Raw genomic sequence first — 15,819 nt, 5'->3', positions numbered from 1 at the left:
GACAAAAGAGAGAAAATTTGTTCACTGATTTCTGTGCCGATTTGGTTAGAAGTTCCGGATTCCCCGTCCAACTTGAATTCTAATTTAACTGAACCAGAAAATAGTTTATGTACCAAAAGTTTAAAATAATGTTGAATGCTTAAAAAATAGTTACCTTCAATTATTAGAAACTCCCGATAATTGTCACTCGACACAATTATTTTTTTCACGTGCAAAATTCGATACACTAATTAAATAAGACATTGTGATGAGGAATAACACAATAAAGTGATGCAGCGCCACTAGCGTAGCATTATTGAATCTGAACATAACCGACTGGTGTAAAACCATAAAGTAATCTTGAGAAAACATCACCAGATAATAAAATAAAACATCACCAGACTATTTTCAGTCTGCATGACAACCCGGTGACAATATTGGTTATAATGAAATATAACTTCTCGGTTATAGGGTTCGGTCGGAAAGTAAAGAAACATTTGAAAAATGCCTGTAAAATCCGGAAAACTTAATTAATTCCAATGATACTTCTAAGGGTTAAGAACAAGGTCCTTATCGTTCAATTTTTTGCTTCATATGATCCATAGACCCCCATCCTTCCTATCTGGCGAATTATTTGCCTCGCGGTGCCCAGAAGTGCTTTGCCACTCTTTCTCGCTACCACTTTTGAGGTGTGTGTCCAAATGTGACGGAATCTTCCCAACTTTTTGGGTGGTTTTGTTCGACGACTATATTCTCTCTTGCATAATGCCCAAAATCGTTCATCTGGTCTTGCCCGAGGGACGTAGGGAGCATATTACTTTTTTGCAACAAAATCGATTTTTTTCGATCGCAGGTACTCCAGAACAACTTTTGAAGAATGACATGTTGCTGTGTCCGGTCAGAAAAGTACATTACGATTATTGATAAAGGGGATCAAGATCTACTTTACACAATCGTTCAGATATCTCTCGGAGGTCATGGTGGCTGTGGTCACGAACGGCTTTGAGTCGTCCCGCAATGAGTCCAATGCTTGCCCGATTACGGGAATTGTGGGGAATTTTGACTTCGGTGTGTATTTGAAGGAATCTTTAAACGTTTTCTTATTAGTATATGAGTAGTACTTCCTCCCAGGGACTTCATCTGGATCATTCGAGCAATTGATCTCATCATTCATGACCAGAATCACGGGCATGTTTTGCTTGACTCGTTTTTCAACAATCTGCCGAGAGTTGGGCTTTGCTCTTTTTTGCTGACCTTGGTTGTACTTTGGTGCAGGTGTCGCCTTATTGGATTTGACCCCCAACTTCGTAGGTTTAATGTCACGTAACCTTAATTTTGATATTTTCAATTTGCAGCCCAAATTACTGTCTGACATCCCAAGGTTATTTTTGTTTTCCTTCTGAACTCTACGTATCACTTTGGGGGTCGCTACACGAGCAGAACGATTTTTTAATTTTTTGAATTCAGCATTCCTCCTCCCCTCATACATATCTAAAACTCTGCAAATTGCTCCATTATGAATTTTTTCTTTTTCGAAGTGGCTATTAACCATTATCCGAACGCGCTCGCACACTTTTTCGTAGTAGTGGCAAAATTTTTTTGCGAGTTCCTCTGAATTTTGTGTTCTCATTTTTGAACTAATCGAGATATCGACTTCCGGTTTTCTGATTTGGATAGTCAATCGCATGGACTACAAAACTACCGCGTTCCAACTCAGTGACAATTTTTCTTTCAGACAAATAAATATACTTTTTCAAGTGTTTCTTTACTTTCCTACCGGACCCTAATCATAACAATGTAGCAACAAAATGATACCGACGCTGTTGAGCGAATGATTATCAGGCCGGTTTTAACATTTTTTTGCATTTGGTTATAATCTGGTTATAATTTGCTTAAAATTGCGGTGGTAGTCGTTATCACCAAGTGCCTGGTGATAACGTTTATTAGAAAATTATAACCACACTTCTAAGAGTGTAAAATCCCGGGGTTTTGCTATTGAAAACCCGTACTCTACCTGGGTTTTGCGGGTAGTTGGGGTAGTCGGGGTTTTGGGGTAAACTGAGTCAGTGTTTCATGTATTCAGTTGTGAAAACAATTTGCTTTCTCAGTAATCTCAAATCAAAATTTGTCAGATAATGAATTGCCACCACGTGCGATAGGAAGGATAGGAAAAAATCATGAATACCATTTTTATATCGTAATTTTGCCTATGTAAAATTCCAGGGTTTCCATACAAGAGAACCTTCGTAAACAAAATGTTAGCCTGTCTCATTCCGTCCACAATTTTTATCGGGATTTTTGTCCTGGGCGGGCTTGCTGTAATGCTGGTCAAATTTCCGTGTATGCCGCCCTTCTTGGGGTCAATGTTGGACACTTGTCGGGCCGGGATTGAGCTTGGAATTTCTGTGCGAATTATTTTGCTCGTGGTGGAATTCGTCATCTTACTCCCTACCGTGGTCGCTGCGAACTATAATGTCTATGCTTTGTTACGTTGCCAGCCGTTTTTTGCATGTGGGATTACCTACGCATCATTGGGAAATGGTGAGATATTTCAAATTTTGAAATGCACGGGTACTTAAGCCAAAGCCAACATATTGGGGGGGGTTCATTACAAATCGCATATTTGCACCGCACCGTAATTTTCTAATCAAAATTGCAAGCTGAGTAAATTTAAGTCTTGGAGATACGAATACATAAGTTCACAAGCCAAATTTTCCGAACTTGCAAAATTTGCTTTTTTTTTTTACTAATGTTGCTAACGATGTCAACTCATATAATTTTAAAGTAAAATTAATTAAAATTAACCGTTTTAAATGTTTTTGATGTTTAAGGCGATGCAACCTATCGAGTGATGATGACTCTCAAGAAATGACGACGCGATTCATAAAAACGTACCAAAACTTGAAACTCATCGAAATCCTGGCAACGATAACGACCAGTTGGCGCCTAATTCCGGCCTTCGTCGTAGGCTTTCCCGTCATTCAAGTTTTGTCGTCTTATGTGTGCATCCGACTTCGAGATGAGATTTCCTTGTCGGAATTTCTCATGTTTCTCCTACTTTACTTGGACGGCTTTTTCATAAACATGGTCCTCTTCACGGTAGCCTCGAACACGTTCGAAGGGTCGAGTGAGCTGCTCAGAAAGTGGAAGTGGAGCCAAAAACATTCTCGTTATACGAGAAAAGTCTTAGATTCGTTGACCCCACTCAAATTTAAAATTTGTAACAATTTTGTGGAACGTACGACTCCCCTGGTCATACAGGATTTCACTATTCAAAACACCGTGACGGGTCTTTTGCTTAAAAACTAGTTAGTAGTTTTCAAGTGCAATTTAGTTATTTCCATGGACTCATTTGAAATTAGGTTTAATGTTAAATTTCATGAACATTTCATGTATGTAAATTTGGTTTAAATACAGTTTCATACCACGCCTATGTATCTATTTGCCTATTAATGTGCATGTGTATTAATTGATCATGATTACCCCGGCAAGAAAATTTAGAGTAACTAGATAAATATGTATGTACATATATATGTACTAATCGAGTTCTTAATCAATTCTAATAATATGTGGACATTTAAAACGAAATGCGAATAATACACTCCATGAATTGTTGCCTCATTTGCATATTTTAACGAATTTTGAAACTATTTATTGGGTACTAAATTAGTACTACTAATGAACAAAAGAAGTGTGGATCGAGCACCAAGAGATTGAATCTAGTTAGAAATGTTTCACTTAATCGAGTCACAAAACGTGTAGAATTTATTCAGTTAGTAATTGTACATATGTATAGGTATGTATGATTTTGTGTACACTCCAAAAAATGCCCGTCCGTATTTCAGTACGGACGTATCAAAAATCGTATTGCGAGCCATCCGTACTTAACCGAAGTACAATCACACTCCGTGCAAGTGGGAATGTATTTAAATTTAAGTACGGATGGCTCGCAATGCGATTTTTGATACGACTGTACTGAAATACCGACGGGCGTTTTTGCCGTGTATAGGTAATCTAGATGCACGCATATGTACATGTTTCGCTATTTGCGAATGGAGATATTTTGCTTATGATTTATCAGCATAATTATAATAAGGTCGGCGAGAAGAAGTCCAGTTTCTTAAGAATCGGTGTCACTACTATCCTCCGTTCCCGACATATCTTCATCATGAACTTTCTTCTTGTGCAATTCCAACCTTTTCTCCGATACGAATCCCTACGAACACTCGTCACACTTGAAATTCATCTTCTTTGCTCTGAACGATTTATACTGTGTTTTCCTTTTTTCCATAAGTTTTTTCCTGGCTTCTTCGTCATCCCCGCAAATCAGAGTTACATGAAGCTTTAGATTCCAAGCTTGTCGAAATCGTTTCCCACACTTTGGACAAAGATGTGGCCTGGCTTCTTGATGCGAATGTGTGTGTATGGTAAGTGATTGTTGTTTTGTGAATACTTTGGAGCATATTTCACAAGGAAAGGTTTTGTGGGCTTGGAGGTGGTGGGAAAATAGGAGGAATCTGTGTCGAAACAAGGCGCCACAATAGTAGCAGGAACATCGGGAAGCTTCCGTCTAAAACAGTAACAAATCTTAATTAACTAAAAACAGTAGCATATTATCATAATCCGTGCGATTTTTGAATTCAATTTTTTGTACAAATTCCATTTCTATCAAGATATTAATTTACAAGAACTGGGTTAAAGAATCGAAATTATAATAAGGATTATGGAAATCCTTAGTCTCAATCTTCCTCCCGATTATTTATAAATTCGACAGTGAATGAAACCAACTCACAATTTTTTCCGAAGTGCATCCTTCCAAATGTTGAATCCACTCGTTTTCAGTCTCAAATTCCAGATTAGAACATTCGTACGGGCATTTACTTTTATCCTGAAAATGAGCTAATTCAATATGCGAGAGATTGACATGGTGGGCAAACTTTTTCGAGCAAACGTCGCACTTCAAGGTTTTAGATTTCGGCTGCTTCCTGTGTACTTTGGTAGTTTGTTGTTCCTCATTTTCAAAGTTATGGACATATTTCTTGTGATGTTTTAACGACTGTGCAGTAGCAAACGTATTTTTACACACGTCACATTTGTAGCGTCTTCCTTTATGGACAGAGTTGACGTGCTTCGCCCTTCCACCTACTTGGGCGAACCGTTTGTCGCAAAATTTACACGGGTAAGATTTGTCCTCTGGAGGAATGCGTCTGCAAATACGTGAAATATTTATATTTTTGGTAGGAAAATACGTACATATTTGATCATCGAAGTAATAATAATTACCGATTGCTTAACTTCTGCGACTCAACATGCGTTTTCTGATGAGACATAAACCCAGACAAACTGTGAAACCGCACCCCACATATTTCACAAACGAAGGCATCGATATGCGCAGAGGCGAGATGTGCGGTAAGCTGGAAGTTTGCAGCGTATTTTTTGTCGCAAAGGGTGCACGCGAAGTCCCTGAATTAAATGTTACGAGTTAAGGTTAAATGATTCAATTCAGTATGTAATTAAACTTACAGGGACATTCCTTCCGTCTCTCCGAGTGAGGTGCTTACGTGGCTAAAAATGTTTTGTCCAGGATGATTTTCTTTCCTGTGGTCGTCAAGTTTCGGGTAATTAGGAAATGGTTGCCCTTCAGGACATCGGCCACAGACGAAGCTAACTTTCCCTTCAGAATCCACACTAAATTTTTTAACGAACGAAAAATGTTATACAAATTTGTAGGCTTAAATTAATTAGCGTGAAACCTGATTTTCCTACCGTCTGGCTAGAAGTGCGAACTGATGGCTCTTACTCTGCCGATGTCGATTAAGGGTTTTGTGTCGACGAAAGGTTACGCTGCACACTTCACATTCTAGGCCATGCAGAGTTTTGCGTTTTACGAGGGTTGGGAGGTCGTCGAATGTCGCGGCGCAAATGGTACATTTCAAAGTTTTTATTTCATTCTGGGATGGAGGTAAACGCCTGGAAATAATATTAGAAAGTATGTTTATTTAGTTGGGGGACAATATTTATAAAATTTGAACAGCTTCCTATACCCGGATAGCTTATTAGGAGGATTTCCCCCAGTGTGTACGAAATTCGTTGTAAGGTGACGTCTCAGATGACATTTAGAGCCGTAGGTTGTCTTGCACTTGAGACATTTATATCTTCCCGATTCCGTGCATAGCTCGGTCTCATCAAAATTCACTTCTGCGCGACTAAGTTGACTAAAATACACAGCATGAATAAAAAATCAAGATCAAATTGTTAACAGTGCTTTTAAATTTTTAATTCACGTTACGATTTATGACTTTTCTTCACGTGTTGAAATATTGCACGTAAATCGGGAAACTCGACATGATCACATTTATCACAGGAAAATGTAATGACGCCGTCCTCATTTAATCTGCGGAAAAAGTTGGCTATTTACTTTCTTGGTTATCATAAATTATTTCAAGGATATTGACCTGTTTACCTTCGACATCTTAGAGCAACGGAATGTTTTTGAGATACGAGATGCTGACCTAGGGCTATTTCATTTAAAAATTTGAGATCACAAATTTCACACTTTTTACCATGCTTGGATTTATGCTTGGTCAGAGTGGCCTCGTTCTCAAAGTGTTTAGCGCAAATGGTGCATTTTAGAGAAGTCATTTCATCCTGGGTTGGCATCAATATTCTATAAATATTAATAAATTTCCAGTTAGTTTTGACAAAATTTATCAAAGAAATTATATGTACATCTTCCAAATGTGTCGGACAAGGGTTATTTTTAAACACAATAATTTATTTCTAGGTGAAGTTAAAACAATAGCTTAGTGAAATTTAAACTTGGTGAATACTGAAGTATGCATTTTTACCTACGGTCCTATAACCATTTCGTGTTACAATTACATACATGTCTTCTGCATACATACGTTAGTACACCAATTTTAACTGCTTTTCAAATTTACCTAGGTCTTTCTCGAAGAATTCAATTAAGTACGAAATTAAATTAAATTAAACATACTGTGCCAATGTTACGCCTCCGACGGTGGTAGTGTGCAGGGTGGAGAGAAGATGAAGATTATAACATCTCGTCGAGGTGAAAACTTTGTCACACGGCATACACGACCTTCCTTCGGGAAAAATTCTTGGCTTCTGATGACAATTTTCCTTGTGTTTGATAAGTTTCGAGACGTCAGGAAAGGATTGTTGTACAGGACATCGCTCACAAACGAAGGTAACGTTGCCCTCAGAATCCACTCTAAATATTTAATTCGAGGTAAAATGTAATACATATTTGTATTGTGCACGCTCTTAATCGTAATGTTACCCTTTTTAAAAATAAAGGTCCTCTCAATTAATACTACGTGTGAACTATACTAGATCCAAAATAAGGTAAACCTGACAAGGAGTAAAGCTTACTCTGGCTCGAGTTAGTTTACTTAACAAAGAATTGAGAGTGCATTTAGCTTTCAAAAGGGTAACATTATTTTTTACGGTGTGCGGAAGACTCCAGCCCACCGACCCCAGCCCGTGATTAACTCCAGCCCACCAACTCCAGCCCTTAATTATCTCCAGCCGTAATTATTTCCAGCCCATAAATATCTCCAGCCCGTTTATAAAAACCCATCCGTACAGCCTTGCTTAGCTCGAACCAGGATTTATTAGAAAACTCAAGTTTCTTAAAATTTTCTATTCAAAAATTTTGAAATTCAACCCTCCTATATTCTAATTTGCAATTTATTTTTCGACTCCATATTAAATTTGAGCTGAATGTATAAACTCTTAGAAATCGGTGTTGGTCACCCCTTAGTACCTCTGGTTACTTTTTGTTCATATTTGACGTCATATTATTTCATGAGAATCCACTACAGAATCCACTTCTTACTACGACGATTTCTAAAAATCGATATGGGTCACCCCATAGGGTCGCTCTAGACAAAAATTTTACCAATTTCACTTCATATTCCATATGTACATAATGACTGTGCTATACTCTACCTACCTACCTACCTACCTAATGACTATGCTATAACCCAAAACGGGGTACATGGGTGTTGGAAAATGTTGCAACGATTTTCGGCTACTGTCCCCCGTTTCAAATTCCTTATTGAGACTCAATGCCTTCTTCATGACCTCCTCTGATATTTTGACTTCCTTTCCACTTGCCGTTGTGAATCCGAGAGTGAATTTGAACTTCCCATTGGTAACTTTCGACAAGACAGAATTCAGTTGCATCAAGACTTCTCCGTCGCCTTCTTCATTTTCGACTTTTGATTCCTGTTGTTGGAAAATGCTTTCACAACTTCATGACTGTTTAAAATTTAATTTAATTTAAAATGTAAGTTTGATTTTCGTATATTTATCCCTCTTTTAATTATCCCTTACGTACCATTATACCAATTCGTTTTATGCAAAAAAAAATTATACCATATTGCATTATCCTTAGTAAATTATGCAATTCGACCTACAACCGGTGGCACACAAAGACTAAGCATACTGGAAACCCCGTTTTGACATTCATTTATTTGGGGCAGGAGATATTTATGGGCTGGAAATAATTACGGCTGGAGATAATTAAGGGCTGGAGTTGGTGGGCTGGTGATCGCGGGCTGGAAATGGTGGGCTGGACTCCCACGGGCTGGGGTCGGTGGGCTGGAAAAATCCGCAAATCATTTTTTACAGTGTAGTGTACAAAGTAGAACCCAATTTTCCTACCGTCTGGCACGAATTGCGGATTGATGTGGCTTAGCCTTGAGATGGACTTTAAATTTATCAAGATTATTAAAGTGTAACTCGCACACTTCACATTTGTTGCCATGGAGAGCTTTGTGTTTTACGAGGGTTGTAAGGTCGTCAAAATTCTCGCAGCAAATTGTACATCGTAAAGTGGAGATTTCTTCCTCGATCGGACCCAAAGACCTAAATATTAACCAAAAAGGTTAAAGACTAATTAATTCCTTTTATAGTACTTTTAGATACATAAATTAAGAGAGTCTTGAGTGTAAATTCAGCTTACGAATTATGAATTCTATGGACGTGCTGAAATATTCCATGGGAATCAGGAAACTCGACCTGATCACATTTATCGCAACGGAATGTAACCACTCCATCATCATTTAATCTGCGGTAAACATGAAAATTTGCATAATTGTGTCATATAAATTAAGTAATTTTGATGTAATTACTTTCGGCATCTTAAAGCGACATCATGTTTTCGAGATTTGAAATGTCGAAGTAGACCATACTTTTGTGGAAACTTGAGATCACAAATTTCACATTCTTTTTTATGCTTGTTTTTATGTTTGGTTAAAGTTTCCACGTCATCAAATTTTGTGGCGCAAACGGTGCATTTTAGAGAAGCTATTTCACCCTGGGTTGGAATTCCAGTTCTATAAAAAAAGTAGGGTTTCAATTGAATGGAATTGATAAAATTTAGATACTACGTGATTACCTTGCAGGTGGAGGAGGATTTCGCCCAGTGTGCGCGAAAGTTGTAAGGTGACGACGAAGATGGTACATTGATCCGTAGGCCGTGTTGCACTTGACACATTGGTATCGTCCGGATTTCTTGCATACCTCAGTGTCTTCTTCATGAATTGATTCATCATCTGAGGAAGACTCGACCTCATCATCATCACTAATACTGCTGTCCGAGGAATCATGAAAGTCGGAATCGCCTAGATGGTCAAAGTCGCCATTATCATCGCTATTTGGATTTTCACGGTTCGTGATCTTTTTGATTAACTTCTCCGCCCGGGTTCTTGAAAGTCTTGGCCGTTTAGCAGTATCATTCTGCAGGTCGTTAGAGATCAATCGACTCTGAAATAATCAGAATGCATGCAAAATTAAATGTAGCGCTTAGTTTCATTAATAGCAACGAATGCATCGGTTACCTGCGCTTTTGATTGTGTTGTTCTGGTCTGTCCAACCATGGATTTTTCTGGTGGCGATTAAGCTTCCACGATTTGTCAAATGTCATGTTGCACTCGGGACAGGTCAAATTTTCCAAGGTGGGCGACACCGACGCAGAAATAATTAACTCACTGGGGGCAACGTCATCTACGCCGTCAAGGTTTGTAAAAAGTTTGACTTCTTTGCCATCCTCATTTTTGACTTTAGCTATTTGCAACCTTTCTGAAGGTTCCTTAACAAGTGGGACGACATCTTGAGCAGGATGATTTATGCTCATCAATTCTACCGACTCAGTTTTGCATTGTACAAATTCTTCAATGTCAACAGCAACTTCATTGTCAATTTGCGTCAGGGCTTGCGGTAATTCTGGTGTCGTATCCACGATGAAATTCCCCTCAGAATTATTTATTATGGCGCTAGCACAGTCAAAATTGACTTCAAGATCGTCAACTTTGCCGTCTTCGCTTGCCTCTATCGATTCGGCCACACCTGGGAACATCAGATCGTCGATTGGCACAAAATCGTAGTCGCTTATATCGTTTTTGCATGTTTTGACGTCTTCATTATTGGCAGTTGTATTATCAACGTTTATGGAAACGTTAGGGGAGTCGGATTCTTCAAAATCCTGCAGACTGGTTTGCCTTCCTTTGGAGTTGGGTCGTCTATAAAATCATCGAATGCTAAATTAAAATTTGTTAATTGTAAATGCAAATAATAATAACCGAAATTAGAGTTACTTTCTTTTTCCTTCCGATCTGTCCAACCATGGATTTCTCTGGTGTCTATTAAGCTGCCAAGATTTCTTAAACGTTACGTTGCACTCGGGACAAGTCAGACTTTCCAAGGTGGGCGACGTGACAGATTTTGAAACAACTGATTCATGATTATCGAAATCCGGTACCATAATTTCATCGTCTCCGTCATCACATTTTGCTCCGGACCAATAATCATTATCGTCGTCATTGAGCTTAACGTTATAAAGTACATCTGAGTTCGAATTTTGTATTTCAATATCTACAGATTAAGAAATTGTGCCATTGATTAATTATTTTATTAAACTCGTGAAATATGATCAATGATGATTTAATTTTTTGTTTAATTACCTTCACGGTTTGTTAAGTTGTGGCGTAATTTAATCACACTTCGAATGCAGGTAGTAATTTCGTCAACGTTTTTTCTCAGATCGACCAGTTTATCCAACGTTGTCGAACACAGGGGACAAATTGAGGTCGCGGAAAACTTATGGAAACTTTGTTTTATTAGCACCATTTCTTGTAAAATTTCAACTTTTACGTTAGATAATGGACGGCGCTGGTGCTTCACGCCACAAATGAAGCAGTGTAAAACGTGTAATTCAATTTCTAATTCGGATTTAATTGAATTTGTAGAAATTATTTGTACATTACATTTTTTCAAAAGAACGACCGAAGAGAGTAAATCTTGCAATAAGTTCCCAGTCCCCCGACGCGATTTGCTGAACGCCATTGTGATTAAATGGTTTCGAAAAATATAAAACTTTGAACCATGTTAATTCTTAAAATTCAGATAGCTGTTGATCATTTTTTATTATTGTTTATCTAAATAAACAGATGAGAAGAGAAAGTAAATACGTGTGCGGCATGCAAAAGTGACTCGCGGTGAAGATTTCCTTTCTCTTTGTTTATGTAGCAGGTGAAGTGATACACATTTTCACGGTTTTACATATTTATCTATGTAAATTGTAAATACCAGAGTTAAGCTGGGTAAAAGTGATGTAATAAATGTGTATTTAATAAATACTATTTATAAGGATTAATTACTTAATTCTAAAAGATTGCAGAAATCTAAAACAAATGCTAAGTAAACTTAAGATTAGTTGTCCATCAATTATTGCCTCATTTTCACACTTTGTCGAATTTTAGAAACTATTTATTTTATATTTTATTCTTATGAACAAACGCAGACCGTTCACTAAGATTGCATCAAGTTAGAATTGTTTCATTTAATCGGGTCACAAAACGTGAACAATTTGTATATTAGTATCTGTTGATTAAGAAATTATGTTTTTGATTAACTATTTTATTAATTCCGTGAAATACGATTTAATTTAATTGCATACCTTCTCGGTCCGTTAAGTTGTGGCGTAATTTGATCACACTTCGAATGCAAGAACAAATCTCATCAACTTTCTTCCACAAATCGACCAGTTTATCCAACGTTTTCGAACACGGGGGACAAATTGAAATCGTGGAAAACTTTTGGAAACTTTCTTTTAGCATAATTTCTCGTAAAATTTCAAATTTTACGTCAGATAATGGGCGGCGCTGGTGCTTCACGCCACACATGAAGCAGTGTATAAATTGTAATTTAATTTTTAATTCTGATTTAACTGAATTTGTAAAAATTATTTCTTTGTCACATTTTTTCAAACAGACGACGGAAGAAAGTAAATCTTGCAATAAGTTTCCCGTCCCTCGACGTGATTTGTTGGACGCCATTGTGAAACTTTAAAGCGTCAGATGGTCTGGAAAGGCGTAAAATTGTTACCCATGTTTTTCTTAGCTGCTAATTATTATTCATTATTTAATGTTTATCGTAAAACTTTTACGGTAAAAGTGAAAAGTGAAAAGTGAAGAGAGAAACCGTGTCTTATGCAAAAGTGAATCGCGGGGATGATTTTCTTTCTCTTTGTTTTTGTAGCAGGTGAAGTGATACGTATTTTCATGCAGTTTTATGTACAAATCTAAATACAACGAAAGAAGATAAAAGTGTTATAAGAAATATTAATATATTTTAACACAACATATTTATAAAATATAAAATACACTTATAATTTTGGTTTGTGGAGTGGAGTCGAAGTAGATGAAATTGTATAAAACCATTTTAAATTAAATTTTGCCATCTTGAGACAAGTAAAAAAGATAAATATACATATTTAAATACTTCTTAATTCACCTTAAACATATAAAAGTTTCCAACATTAATGACATTTAAAATTTCTTTGGCGAAGAGCATTATATAAATTTAAACTAACAGAATTGACCACATTTCAAATATAATATTATACTTTACAATTAATTTTATGCTAGTATTCATTAGCAATTTGGAAATTTGCCTACAACGACAATTCTAAAATAAATCAATATTTTGCAATATCAATAAAAATTCCAACAGACTAGAAATTTTCCAAAAACCGGGTATTAATCACTACATACATATTTACTAATTATTACTCTTTGGCTTTATTTAACCCCCTATTTTTCGTGTTTGGATTATCATGCGTTTTCTCGTGATACCTTAAATGTTCCACCCTCTTAAAAACCTTATCACACTTGAGACAAGAATGTTTCCGCACAGATTGATGGACCTGTTGCTCATGTCGTTTCAACTTCATCCCCGTTGTGAACATTTTTCCACATTGGGGGCACTGGTTCGAGTTGGTGGAATGTTTCGCCTCGATGTGCAACCTCAAGGCTTGGCTGTACTTGAAGGTCGCGTCACACATGTCGCATTTGAGCGGCCTCTCCTCCGAGTGTCGCTTCATGTGTTGCAACATATTCGAGTATTGATGAAACGCCCAACCGCAAGTTTGGCAGACAAACGATTTGGTGTCCGAGTGCGTCACCATATGTGATTTGAGCTGACCGTTCGTATGGAAATGGGATGGACACTGGGGACAGGAAAATTTTAAGTCGTGCGGTTCATGACATCGTTTAATGTGAGAGGTTAATCCGCCACGTGCAAGGACCTTGTGACAAATGGGGCACTCAGATGTGGGTGGGGGTGGAGGATCAAATTCATTTCTTCGTTTTCTTTTTGGTTTTTCCAGGGCGAAAGTTTCTGGATTTAGGGGAACTTTATACCTTTTCGAAGATGCAGGGTTTATGGCAAAGTGTTGATAAATATCGTGAGGAGGAGGGGTATAATTTGTATTTTGTTCTGCGTCGGAATCTGCAGGGGGCGATTGTTCATCACCAGAATTCGTGTCATGCCACGTTGGCAATTCTTGCTTATGCGGCTTTCTGCTGAAATTAATTATGAGCAAAATTATCTGAATTGGACGAAGAATTTTAATTACTGATTGATTAATTAAATGTAAGATTTTTACGGTTTGCGGTCATCTTCTTCTCTGCTGTTATCCACTCCTCCGTCGCTGTCATCCTCTCCCGTTCTTAACTCAAGCTTTAAGGGGAGTTCAAGATTATGAAAGTATTCGGGTGGGGCTGCAAAGTCGTCACGGTATTTTTGTGTGATTTCGTCCAAACACGATTTAATTGATTGCATCCAATCCTTAATTAAATTGAAGTTGCATGAAATATCGTCTGCGGATGAAAATTACATTTCAATTGTAGCATTTCATTCATAATTTTCTCATACAAATATATTTAGCAACCTTCAAAATAGCTTTGCCACTTATCCGTAATCGTCCCCAGTTTAATTTCTGTCTTGAGAAAGGTATCCTCTAAGAATTTCAGCTCTTTGAGTAAGCCTGGCAAGTCGACAATCTCGTTTCTACAAATAATTAGCAATAATTAATAACTTCGGTAAAATTTAAATGTAGGAAAACACTATAGGAAACCTATTTCGAAATTACCTTTGAAATTCTTCCCTCTCCTCCTTTATTTCTATTGGATTAATCCGTCCCTTGTCGTCCGGAAGGATGTAAGCCATTCTAAATTAATTGAAGTGTGAACATAAATAGATAAATCATTTAGAAACAATTAGCTTTATTATAAATTTAGAGCTTAAAGACATAAACAACAAATAATTTCAAATATCGACTAGATATTATCGAGACAAATAAAATAACAGAAACAAATCTTGTATTTCACATTTCTGAACGAAATTAAGATTAGTTTGACTATTTACCTGGAGTAATTTAGGTTAATGTTGTTTGAATTTACATTTGATTTCCTTCCTTGCTTATCAAGTATAAATAAGCACTAATAAATTAAAAATTATGATTACTGTACTTCTCCAGTGTGCAGTGTTTTCTTTTCTCGTTTGTTTGTTGAGTCAGCTGGGTTTTGCTCCACAGAATATAGATTCTACATTCTGTAGAATCTATATTCTGTGGTTTTGCTCGTACCAGAAAAAAAGTGGATGGGCAACATGAAATCTTTGTAAATTCATATTCATGCAAATTTTTCCTCCAATTCAACTACGCCATTCAATTTCCATGTTTCAAAAACTATAATAATCCTAAGTTGAATGATTTTTATGTTAAAATAAAATAAATTGGTCTTAAATAATTTGGATTCTTTATGCGGTTCGGCTAATGTATGTAAATCGGCGATCGATTCCAACCTTTTCAGCAGATAAAAGAGTACCAAATTTATTTTCCATCTATTTTGATCGCTGAACTATGTAGTGCATCCATCATGGCCTGTCTTTGAAGCAGTGACGGCAGAAGAGGGGGGACATGGTCCCCAGCAATCAGAAAAATCCAATCTTCCCTTGAAATACCTGGAAGGGGAAACAAAACTCTATGGGGAAACAATCCCCATGCTTTTTAAGTTGTCGGTCGTACGACCGACGAGAAACTTGCTTATAGTCTGTCCACGGCAAGTTGAACCCGGAGATATGGAAGACTAAATCCCGGCCCATGCTTATTAACGTTGAACTGAGTTTAGTCTCCCATATCTCCGGGTTCAACTTGCCGTGGACAGATAGTATGTAAGTAGCCATCTATACAAGCGTAGCTTCTTCAGTCATCAATGCTTTGACCCCTCCTTTCTAACAATGGTAACGTCCCCATATGTCCCCCAACTTCCGCCGCCACTGCATCAAGCAGCAAAAAAAGGGCAGATGGACTCCTCTTCGACGAGAATGTGATACAGCAAATTGAAGGGTTTTTCATGCTGATCAAAAATATATAAATGTTTGACCGACAAATGTATATTAAGGTCGCATATAAAAGGTCAAAAGGTTAAAATTTGTCTTCGGTTTTTAGACGTTTCAGAGAATTCTCAC

The 15,819-nt window shown here is 37.2% G+C and overlaps 2 protein-coding genes across 6 annotated transcripts; both read right to left on the bottom strand.

Moving 5' to 3' along the window:
• Positions 1-3,699: 3,699 nt before the first annotated feature.
• LOC110841709 (zinc finger protein 91) lies at positions 3,700-12,544 on the bottom strand. Of its 4 annotated transcripts, none has more exons than XR_004835106.1 (18): positions 11,966-12,544; positions 10,971-11,889; positions 10,605-10,881; positions 9,849-10,529; positions 9,407-9,774; positions 9,141-9,344; positions 8,972-9,076; positions 8,671-8,874; positions 6,977-7,213; positions 6,443-6,646; positions 6,269-6,373; positions 6,024-6,194; positions 5,746-5,949; positions 5,503-5,667; positions 5,263-5,442; positions 4,772-5,186; positions 3,964-4,549; positions 3,700-3,796 (listed from the first exon to the last, which is right to left on the bottom strand). XR_004835106.1 is itself a non-coding variant. In XM_022087401.2 (17 exons), the coding sequence occupies exons 4-17, from the start codon at positions 9,885-9,887 to the stop codon at positions 4,196-4,198; spliced, it is 2,955 nt and encodes a 984-aa protein (XP_021943093.2). In that variant the 5' UTR covers positions 9,888-10,529; positions 10,605-10,881; positions 10,971-11,889; positions 11,966-12,544; the 3' UTR covers positions 3,700-4,195. The 4 variants fall into 4 exon arrangements, 2 of the variants coding, with proteins under 2 accessions (XP_021943093.2, XP_035708499.1); XR_004835105.1 differs by having other exon boundaries at positions 3,968-4,549; XM_022087401.2 differs by having other exon boundaries at positions 3,700-4,549.
• Positions 12,545-12,793: 249 nt separating this feature from the next.
• LOC110863073 (zinc finger protein 490) lies at positions 12,794-14,897 on the bottom strand. 2 transcript variants are annotated; one of them, XM_022112304.2, is made up of 5 exons: positions 14,716-14,897; positions 14,441-14,518; positions 14,240-14,358; positions 13,955-14,168; positions 12,794-13,871 (listed from the first exon to the last, which is right to left on the bottom strand). In XM_022112304.2, the coding sequence occupies exons 2-5, from the start codon at positions 14,515-14,517 to the stop codon at positions 13,076-13,078; spliced, it is 1,206 nt and encodes a 401-aa protein (XP_021967996.1). In that variant the 5' UTR covers position 14,518; positions 14,716-14,897; the 3' UTR covers positions 12,794-13,075. The 2 variants fall into 2 exon arrangements, with proteins under 2 accessions (XP_021967996.1, XP_021967997.1); XM_022112305.2 differs by having other exon boundaries at positions 12,794-13,868; positions 14,716-14,896.
• Positions 14,898-15,819: the final 922 nt, after the last annotated feature.

This window comes from Folsomia candida, unplaced genomic scaffold (assembly GCF_002217175.1).
Source record: "Folsomia candida strain VU population unplaced genomic scaffold, ASM221717v1 Fcan01_Sc001, whole genome shotgun sequence".
In the NCBI taxonomy this organism is placed as follows: domain Eukaryota; kingdom Metazoa; phylum Arthropoda; class Collembola; order Entomobryomorpha; family Isotomidae; genus Folsomia; species Folsomia candida.
Note: the sequence above shows the minus strand (reverse complement) of the source record. Positions and strands in the feature narration are given on the sequence as shown.

What these genes read in the sequence shown, in the direction of transcription:
- LOC110863073 (XM_022112304.2), bottom strand. Translation starts at nt 14,517, where the DNA reads ATGGCTTACATCCTTCCGGACGACAAGGGACGGATTAATCCAATAGAA. An exon ending in GTGGCAAAGCTATTTTGAAG is followed by an intron (nt 14,169 to 14,239) that starts GTTGCTAAATAT and finishes TTTCATCCGCAG; the next exon opens with ACGATATTTCATGCAACTTC. An exon ending in GAAGAAGATGACCGCAAACC is followed by an intron (nt 13,872 to 13,954) that starts GTAAAAATCTTA and finishes AATTAATTTCAG; the next exon opens with CAGAAAGCCGCATAAGCAAG.
- LOC110841709 (XM_022087401.2), bottom strand. Translation starts at nt 9,887, where the DNA reads ATGGTTGGACAGACCAGAACAACACAATCAAAAGCGCAG. An exon ending in CAACACAATCAAAAGCGCAG is followed by an intron (nt 9,775 to 9,848) that starts GTAACCGATGCA and finishes TGATTATTTCAG; the next exon opens with AGTCGATTGATCTCTAACGA. An exon ending in TTCGCACTTCTAGCCAGACG is followed by an intron (nt 5,668 to 5,745) that starts GTAGGAAAATCA and finishes TAAAAAATTTAG; the next exon opens with TGTGGATTCTGAAGGGAAAG.